At 38.0% G+C, this 10,556-nt stretch overlaps 1 protein-coding gene across 6 annotated transcripts in view; it reads right to left on the bottom strand.

Annotated features, from left to right (window-relative positions):
* The window catches only part of Phka2 (phosphorylase kinase regulatory subunit alpha 2), an 87,549-nt gene that overhangs the window by 39,619 nt on the left and 37,374 nt on the right, over positions 1 to 10,556 (bottom strand). For all 6 annotated transcript variants that reach the window (XM_031370341.1, XM_031370363.1, XM_031370352.1 and 3 more), the window contains exons 6-10: positions 9,845 to 9,925; positions 8,457 to 8,555; positions 6,227 to 6,373; positions 3,964 to 4,017; positions 3,274 to 3,396 (exon numbers count right to left, since the gene is read on the bottom strand). In XM_031370341.1, coding sequence (XP_031226201.1) covers positions 3,274 to 3,396; positions 3,964 to 4,017; positions 6,227 to 6,373; positions 8,457 to 8,555; positions 9,845 to 9,925 — 504 coding nt within the window. The remainder of the gene's footprint in view (positions 1 to 3,273; positions 3,397 to 3,963; positions 4,018 to 6,226; positions 6,374 to 8,456; positions 8,556 to 9,844; positions 9,926 to 10,556) is intronic.

The raw sequence follows: 10,556 nt of genomic DNA, 5'->3' as shown, positions 1-10,556 counted from the left end.
CACACACACACACACCAGCAAGGGCTAAAGATGTAGATAAGTGGTAAAGTATTTGCCTTGCATACAAACCCAGGATTTGGGTTTGATCCCTTATAGTGCCAAAAAATTCTAAATAGTATGACAACTAGAAGAGAGAGCATAAGTGGGGAGCATTATAAAACAAGATATAGTAATGAAGTAATAAAAGATACTGTATCCTTTCATTTGAGCATCCTTTTTTGTTTTGACTGCTTACCCTTACCTTACTCAAAACTAGTATTAAAAGATTCAAATTTTTCCATTGTCTTTATAAATATATACATATCATATATATATATATGATATATATATATATATATATACACACACACACGTACACATACATACACTCATTATTCAGTATAATTTAGAGAGAGAGAGAGAGAGAGAGAGAGAGAGAGAGAGAGAACATGCAGGCAAAGGAGAGCAAGCTTGGTGTGGTGGCACACACCTTTAATCCTAGCCCTTGGGAGGTAGAGGCAGGCAGATCTCTGAGTTTCGGGCTAGCCTGGTCTACATAGTGAGTTTCAGGATAGTCAGGTCTACACAAAGAGAAACCCTACCTCGAAAAACTAAAAACTAAACAAACAAGTAAATGAAAGAAAAAAACACAAAAACACAACCATAGCTTTTAAATTAAACTTTAATTTCATTTACTCTAGCTAAAAGCACATAAAGATTTATGTTATTTTTTCTTATATAAGTTATACAAAAAACAGCAATGTCTAACAAGAACATTGGTGATGTCTTATGCCATAAGTATTAATGTTTCTTGATTTAGTATCTAAAATGTCATATAGTATGATTAGCTGGTATTAAAAATGAAAACAATATTTGAATTTTACCAATAAAAAGGGAGAGAATTCTATAGTGACTTCTTCCAAAGCCTCATTTCTAACTCTTAAATATAAGTAAGATAGTTCATTGAGTAAAAATAACTACATAACTATAAATATAGGGAAGGGGAAATATATAATCAGTCTCATGAAAAATATGTAAACTCTAGTTATTTTAGACATGTCTGTTTCATCCATAATGTTCACTCCATTAGGTCAAACTGTATTCTTGATTGCTTAATTTTAGATATAGTAATTTATAGCTCATACAGAGGGGTTAGAAATCAGTTCAGATCTACATTGTGATGTGAATAGTTTTCATATGATCCAGGGGTTTCCTGACGGTCTTTACCAGGTACTCCTCTCTCCCTTCTGCTTCATCTGTACTAGATCCTCAAAAAGGGCCTTCCTAGCTATAAGGATCTTTTAATATTGGATATATACTATGTGGCCCCTGAATGCACAAAATATGATGCTTGGCCAACAGGGGGAACTGTGAAGGAAAAGCTCTTGAAAGGAATCTGTGTCTGCAGAGATGATTAGCTGATTAGAATTTCAGTACTACGGAGAGATTGGAATGTTGCAGGTCCAAATTCTAGAGACCTTATCTTGGAGTGAGTCTAGCACTATAGTACAGCCATTCTTTGCCTACTTCTCTGTTAGAACTAATATCCTGTGACAAATGACAAAAACTTTGTATTATTAACATGACCACTGGCTTCCAAAATCTTAAATGGCAGTCTGGGGTCTATAAAAAAAAATTCCCTTCTCTTCCTACACCTACCTCTGTGGTGTAGCTATGCCATCGATGTATTTTAAGCTTGCCTTCATTTATGACTTTGTTTCTTCTATAAAAACATAAAAAACTTAATGAAACTGTTTCCATGTTGGAATATGGAAATTGGGGTAACCTAAATCTGTGTTCTTGGATCATGGACACCTAAAATGGTTACAGAATAAACTCTCTTATTTCCTTAAAAAATACAATGTATAATAATTTTAATCTCCTTAGCTTCTCCCTATCCCCTTGATCATTGCTGAGTTTGGTTTTCAGTGAAATTCAAAGTCAGTCATTCAGAGAGCTTCCAATATTGAGAATAAAAGACAAGAAAGCCCAAGGTAAACTCTAACATAAGAACAAATAAAAGACCTTAACCTTTTATGCTTATTGTCTATGCTCCTGAGAACTGGCTTTCAAAAGCCAAAATGCATGAGGCAGACTTCTCCTCCAGATCTGGGATGTGATCAGAATGGACTCTAAGAAGCCAGACTGAACTCCTGGTAACAGTGGCACTATTGAGTGGGAGTGGAGACTAGCAGAGAGAGCCTATCTGGAGAAAGTAAGTCATTGATTGGGGTTATACCCTTGGGAAAGTACTAGAACCCTAGCTTCTTCCCCAGCACACGCCCTGGGTTTTTTTTTTTTGGCTGACATGAAATAGTTTTCTTCTGCTATAGGATACCTACCATAATATAATACCACAGTAAAGGACCAAAAGAAATGAGGCCAAAACCAACCAGGAGCTGAAACCTCTGAAACAGTGAGCCAAAAGGAATTCTTCCTCCTTTTAGCTTGTTTATCTCAGATACTTTGTCACAGCAATAGAAAGGTGACTACAGGGCAGCACCTAATCTAACTTTGTCTTTTAATGAAATCCCTATAGCTCAGGTATAGAGAATGGGAAGAACAGGGAGTAAAGCTAGAGCTTGGGAGACAGTTAGGTGGTTGATATATTAAACAAGATGTTATCTGAGAGTATCACTAACAACAGGAAAGTACCTGACTGATCTGAAAGGAATGAAAAGAATACCTGTCTCAGATGGACAGGAACTATGTATGCCTCCTAGCACTTATGTCCTTGTTCAGTTCCCCTGACCCCGACTCTTGAATATCTGACAGCTATTTAACTGACCATGTGAAGAAGAGACTTTGCCAGTTCTGTAATAGACTTAAGAAAACTTGTTAGCCTGTGCTTTTACATTCTTGGGGGAAACTACAGCATGAAGTCTAATAAGCCAGAGAAGCTGTGAGAAGCCCAAGTGAGGCACATAGAGAAGAATCAAACTACCACCACAGTTCAGCTGAGCATGTGGCCTTAGCTGGTGGCCAGATTTCACTCACCAGCCATGTGAGTGGGGCTATTTTATTAATAGGATGTCCTCTAGCTCTATGAATTATCCCAGGTGACAAGGGGAGAAGCAGAGACAATCTGTCCTTAGTGGTTCTATCCAAATAACAGATTAGGAACAAATCAATAAAACATCTGTTGCTTTAATTCACCAGGCTTTGGAAAGGTTTGAAAATAGCAACAGGTAACTGAAACAATGAAATGAATTCTTGAATGACTCTATGCTAATAGTGATCAGCCTACCAGTGGGATGAAAAGGCTTATGACTAAAATGCCCAGCATTTTCTCACCTGAACAGCATCACCATTGAAGATTCCATCTATGATTAAATAAGTCCAGAACACAGGCCATTCACATTCAATGTTTTCAAAGAGCTTAAGTTCAGCAGGGTCATAATGCAATCGGTGTGGGTCCTAGAACCAAGTACATCAAACTTTTAGAAAAGAATGCTAGATCTCATACATAATGCCACTGTGCCTCACTGGGTTTCCCTTGCCTGTCTCGTCAATACAGCTTACCGGCTGATATGATTAGGAGTCTACTATCATGGGGAAATGCTACTTTGAGAAAAATTTTAGAAACTAAATTAGAAATACACACAGGATTCCTCTGTAGTTTATTATATTAAAGTACCCTATCTCTCTAAGAAATAGCAATTTGCCTATCACAAAGCTTGGCAGATGATCCAGCTGTTTCATTTATATCATAAATGAATAAAACACAAGGAGAAGGCTACAGATAGTTTTTAAAAAATAACATGTAGGCTACACTTACTTGTCCTTGATTTACAAGCTGGTTTTACATTACTGCTTGACCTGATGATCATTCTTTTCTATATAATTTCAGACTTTCCGACTCTAAAATTAATACTTTCCTTTCCAACGTTCAACATATAATTATAATCAGTAGAGGGAGAATGACACTATGTCAAGCAGATATAGAGCAGGTAAGGAACATAAGAAACAATATTTAAATACAACCTCTCTTGGGGTTTTATAACCATCCCGAAGGAAGCGACAGCATCCATAACGCCCCTGGTAAAGGTGAAGAAAAATAGTAGAGCTGATGAAATCAAAAGAATTTTCTTTGCCTTTTTATTTCAACTAAAATCAGTCCTTCAACCTCTTTCAACCCATGAGTCTTTCAAGGAGAAAATATGAACCAGTGCTCTTTGCTTTAATGTAAAGAGATCTTTTTTAAATACCAAGCAAAGCAAATTCAGACTTGATAACACTCAGAAGAGAATAAAGAAGCATTCCAAGAGTTGGGGGAGGAGCTTCAAGTATGATTATCAAGAATTCAATGAATGGCCATTCTTTCCATATGGATTACAGTATCAGCCAGAGATGTGAAGATATCCTCACTAGGTGAAGAAGCCACTGAATGAAGAAGCCATTTGGAATGGCTAACTCCTATGTGTATACCTGGGAAGCTAAAAGGATACTCTGTAGACTCACTGCACATGAGATGTTCATATTGAAGAAAGTCTATTTCAGAGGCCTGGCAAGGCTTGGAGGAGGGGGAAGAAGGGGAAGGGGTTATGAGGTGGAGGTGTGGAAGAAGAGCTTCCTGCACTCATTATATGGTAGCTGGTTAACTGGCTGCATAAGCCAGGGTTCCTCTCCAGCTTCCTTGTTGCCAAGAAAGGAGGCTGAGTGCAATGGTGTCTTATCTGATGTCCTAATCCCTGGATGGCAGTTTTGGATGCCTATTTCTCAAGTTTCTTGGGGGGGGGGGTGCTGTCCTGGCAGGCTTGGCTATAACTTGTCCTGGGGGCCTGTCCAAGTTCTGTGTGGTTCTCGGAATCATCCCAGGAGACTCAATGCAGATGCAATGTCCTTTAAGCACATTACAGCTGCCCTTTCAACTGTAGCTACCTAAATCATTTCCTTTTCTCCACAGACCCTGACTCTCCCAGTTGCTTTCTTTTGAGAATATGATCAGAGACTCTCCAATTGCTTGGTTCCCAAGGGACAAAGGCATTTCTTATAGAATATATGTGGGCCAATCAGCATGTAAGCTTGACTTAGGAAAATTAAATTACTGGATAATTTTATAGATTTCTATTGCTGAGAATATAATATTACCTCAGCTTAGTGATTTGTTACTTCATTTTACTGAATATAGTAATAGATTTTCACCATTCAATTTTTTATTAGCATACAAAAATGTTTCATTATATCTTATAATAAAAATATTTCAAAATATTTTATATTTTTATGACATTTGTCGTAATACTTCATTCTTATTTACCTATTATTCCTTTCTATCTCCCTTCTTCTATCCATTGGCTTCTTTTCTTCAAAGTAAACCTTTGTCCTTTTATGTGATGTGAGTGTATTCCATGTTATCAAAAAACATGAAATACTCATCTTTCTTCTACTTGTTAACTTATTCCTCTCTCCCTTTGCTGGTTTTGGACATGTTTTTCCTAACACAATGATCTTCAGCTCTATCCATATTCCTGTATATGACATACTTACTCTTCTTATAGATTAATAATACTCCAATGTGTGTGTGTGTGTACGCATCATATTTTCTTTACCCATTAATCAGAACAGGGATTTCTATATTATTCTTTTGTGTGCATGCCTATGCGTATGTATTCAAGTATATGCATGTGCATCTGTGTGTGTGTGCAGACTAGAGTTTGATGTCAGCTGTTTTCCTCAATCCTTGTCTACCTTATTATTATTATTTTTTTTTGACATAGATTCTGTAACTGACCCGGAGCTGACCAATTCCACTAGTCAGGCTGGACAGCAAACATTAGGGATCCACCCATCTCTTCTTCCCTACTGCTGGAATTATGGATGTGTCCTGCTGTGTCTGGATTTTTAAATGGGTGCTGGGAATCTGACCTCATGTCCTCCTGCTTGCACAGCAAGCACTTGGATATGCCATTGTGTTCTGGCAGGGTCTGTAGAGCTTTCAGGAGATTCTCAAAGAGTCTTCCTATAACCTCTAAAGGGTTAATTACCCAAGTACAGCCCTGTCTTAGAGATAAGGCAAGGATAAGGACTGGTGTTCCAAGCTGCTTGGTTGCAAGTGCTGCTATTTTAGAAGAAAATCAAATTATTTAATCACTCAGACTCTGGTTTTGTTTTTTGTTTTGTTTTGTTTTGCCTGTAGACTCTACTTTGGACACATTCTGTGAGTCATTCTAGAATGAGCTGCTCCATGTCATTACATGAATGTGGCATTTAATGCTGAACAGAGGGCACTAACACCACCAATGCTTACCTGAAGCTTAGAAATAATTTCATTTTTGGTCACGTTCACAAGGTTCACATCTTCTATTGCAAAGGCCGGGAAAGAAATAATAGAAAGAAGTCCAGCATCGATTTCTTTAGATGTTGATGCTCTTGGCAACATGGAGAAAAGAATTGACTGAATAAAAAACAAAGAGGTGGTTTAAGCTAGAGAGACATGACTACTTAGATATAGTATCTTGGGATCATCACCTTTGCCTCAAGAAAACATTCAAATGAGTTTGTCTATTTGGTCTTAACAACATGACATTTGTTGGCCACCTTTGCTAACCCAGTCACCCAGCCAATGTTCCCTCTTCCTTAGAAAAGCAGGAGAGGAGTTGAAGAGAGCATGATATAGTCTCACTAAGAACTGCTTATCTCCCTTCTTTCCATGTCCACTGATGGGGAGGAACTCGTGCTATCTGTATCAGCAGTCAAGGTGTTTTGGCAATGAAGACAGAAAGTAGACAGGGACACTCATTCAGAACCAGGACAAAGGAATGGGTCCAGATGAATTAGGTAAGGTAGTGCTTTAAGGAGGAGTAAAATTCAGAAGATTTTATGAGTGGTCAGGCAGAATGCTGAAAATTAGTTTAGTCCCAGAATCTTTTTAAGGTTATCAAAGGTACTACCATAATGGCTTCAACAACATCTAGATCAAGAACTATAAAATTAGAAGGAGGTTAGAATTATAAAGAAACACTGGGGAGAGTAAAGGAGCTAATGTTTATATCCAGTAGGTGTACAGACATGGGCTAGACACCTGCAAACACAAGCTCATTAAATCTTCCATATGAAGACAGAGATACAATATTATGCCAAATTAATACACAAGGACTCTGAGATACAGGATTCATGCCCAAGGTCATGCAGTCAATAAGTGATCAAGCTAGGATTCTAAGCCAGCGTATTCTTTTCCACTACACTATACATCTATTAAGACACATATCAGTATTCCTTTATTCATGTAAACTCTAAGAAAACATCAGATACCTCATTAAGGACTATGCTTAGTAGGAGAGATGGAACGAGCTGGAAGGTATAGTTAAGCTAAGTGGAACCCTTCAGCTTCAGAATAAAACCTTTTTAGAGTCAACCGATTCTTGCCTCAGTTCTTTAACTATAGTCATGAATCACTTAATAATGAGTGGTATAGTCTGAGAAATAAAATATGAGGTGACCTCATTGTTGTATAAATATCACTTACAAACACTTATAACCTACTATACACATATGCTTGTATGGTACATTTTGGTTAATGAGAGACAACATACATTCTGATACCATAGTATATACCATTCCTCATTGGACAAAGTGCAACTATAAAGTACATGGCTATAATCACTCCTTTTCAGGGTTTCTCAGCCTCAAAACACAAATTCCTACTTGAAGCTATTTACAAGTGTTTTGGGTTTAGTTTGCAGACAAGGTCTCATGTGGCTTAAGCTGCCCTTGAATTTAGTAATTCTCTATGTAGATGAAGATAAGCTTGAACTTCTGGTCCTCCTGCCACCCCTGGCTAGGATTATAGGCATGCACCATCATACATGGTTTGTTATTTACAAGCTATAATCTGACTCACTTTACTTCCAGTGTATAGTATGTCCACACTAAGTTTGATCATATGCTACCAGTTAAGGACTCTGCTTAATGGCATCCCCTACACTGTCCCAATTATTCTTCTCTGTGATCTATATTTCAAAGAAGCTCTATGAATTTGCCATCTCTCTCATTCTCATGTCATCTCTCCTCCCACTCACTCTGCACACCATTCCTCTTCACTTCAAGTGAAATACCACTAGTGAGCCACTCTATTTGGGAGCAGTGCTCCCAATGAATGAGTGAGCTCCCAAAAAATTAATCTGTGAGAAATCCATTTATGTACTAAAAACAGCAGCAACAACAACAAAAGATGACAGATTTTGCTACTAGCAAAACCAAGATGCTCTGGCTGTTAGCTCCACACACAGAGAATCATTATGGCTTATGTCTGAATAGTACTTTCTGGCTACAAAGTAGTTGGACGAGTTGCCCAGGTTCATTTACTCTAATCCTTACAGTTACGCTGTAAGGCAGGAGAGAAGGTGCCTATGTAAATGTCCATTTTATGAATGAGGGAGCTGAGTCACATAGAAGTCGAACCAGTAACTAGAAGTGGAGCCCAACTCTTTCTTGGCCAGGATTCTTCTTCCTTACTTTCTGAAGCTCTGACTGGTTACCTGGCAGTGTTCAACTTCGTCAGGCAGGACGTGGATCACCGATTTGCGTCCTCCATGAGCTCCAAAGAGATCTAGTTCATCAATCGCCTCAAGTGCTGCCTATAAAAATAGGTAAGAATTATTTTCTTTTTAATAAACACACATGCATACCAATGTGGCACTCATTTTCATTAAGCAATCTAACATACAAATTTCTCCTACTGGCAATGAAGAATGTCTTTAAGATCTAGCTAGAGTCCTATTGTCATGGCCTCTCTTCATTTTCAGTAGTTCAGATCTTCCCAGTAGAACACTACCCATTCTATGAATAAGAAGGAAAACATTTCCTCATATGAAATTAATATTCTACCAACAGAAGGAATATTAACAAGTTTATAACAGTATGTGTAGGGCACTAAAATTAATTCAGAATTGACTTTTATTTCACATATTTTAGCAGCTAATTTACTGCATGGTTAATTGAGAATGTTAGTTTGGTTTTTGTAAAAAGTATATGTTCTGTCAGTTTGCTATGACAGAACATATTCATTGTTCCTTTTAAAATTGTGGTTCTGGAGCCTTCATGCTGTCTAACCAGTTCATGCCCATTTTGAGAAGGAAGTGAGAGGAGGTAAACTAAACGTCCATAGCAAGAGGTTCGCACCAATGGCTTACAGGCTGGATGTGCACATAGGTATACTGTGTTTGGCTTTAAGAATCTTCTCTTGTCCCTCTCCTTCCTTTTTCTTTTTATTTCTATCTTATCTTCAGTACTGTCCTGCCTTGTCTCATCTTTTCCATTCTCTTTTTCCTTTTTGGAGCAGGGACTCATTATTCTGTTCAGGTTGGCCCCAGACTCCTGGGTTCAGTTCAAGTCACCATCCTGCCTCAGTACTCTGGAAGCTGTGATCAGAGTCACATATTACAATGCTGGCTAGAAGATCATTTTTCTACATGATTTTGAGCTGAAATACTTTCAGGGAAGGTACGCAGGGTTCTCAGTATCTCCCTTTTGCCTGCTAGTTTTCTATCTGGCTAGCTTCACTGATTATTGTTACTTACCTGACCTTGCAGACTTGAAGATATGCATCTTCCCTACAAAATGCTCATATTCTTTAACATTCAATTATGACTCAGAAAGGAGACTGCCCATCACTAGCACAGCTTGGACCCATGGGACACTCAAATAGTAAGGGTAAAACACACTTAGTTTTCTGTCACATGCGACTTGGAAACTTATTTTCTTGACCTATAATTTCACTTGGCTGGGATACAGGTGCCACTTTGATTTCACATGCTTGCTGCTGACTTTTGAAAAAGGAAGTACTAATCCTACTAAATCTAAATTCCTAAAGAGGAGAAACAGGCAAAGCAGTAAACACACAGAGGAGAGCAAACAGGACTGTCACCTTGGCCATTCCCACTGAGCTTGCATTCAGTTCTGGAATGCCCTGATTAGTCTTGTCTCCACGTTCCCACATTCCATAATCCTGCAGGAGAAAAGGGCAGCTATCAGATGTGGGGGAGAACTTGAGAAATACTATGCAAAGGCAGTTTCTTTATGTTAGCATACAGGCAACGAAACATGAATGTGGCTTCTGAAAGGCTCTCAACTTCATAGCTTTCTATATTCACATTATGTTCTTGCTCAATTTCAGCTTAGGTAGCCTTTGTACTGAATTTTAGAAGAAAACATTCAAGTGGAATAAAACACACAAAAACACTCTGAAGGCTCATTTATAAATAGCACTAATTTGTAACAAACTCAGTTTACAGTGAACAAAATATATTCCTTATCTTAAAATCACAAGGGCTACCCCTTTAGTTGGCCAATGCCTTTGGACTTATTTACAATAATTTCAAAAACTATTTTTAGCATTACCTCTTATGTAAAAAAAATGTTTAGCTGAGACCAAGGTCAAAATGACACACTGAACACACATAGAATTAAAGAGCCGTTCATATGAATTATTTCAGAATATTGTCACACAGAAGACTCAATACATGTATATCTAAATTTCAGTGATTCACCTTTTTATTAAAAAAAAGTGTCGATTTTTCTCTCGGGTGAGTTTCTGAGACCTGAGCAGCCAGCCGGGAGCCACAGGCCCCACGACTCCC

Source organism: Mastomys coucha, chromosome X (assembly GCF_008632895.1).
Source record: "Mastomys coucha isolate ucsf_1 chromosome X, UCSF_Mcou_1, whole genome shotgun sequence".
Classification (NCBI taxonomy): Eukaryota; Metazoa; Chordata; class Mammalia; order Rodentia; family Muridae; genus Mastomys; species Mastomys coucha.
The sequence above is the reverse complement of the archived record's forward strand: the minus strand, read 5'-3'. Positions and strand labels throughout refer to the sequence as shown.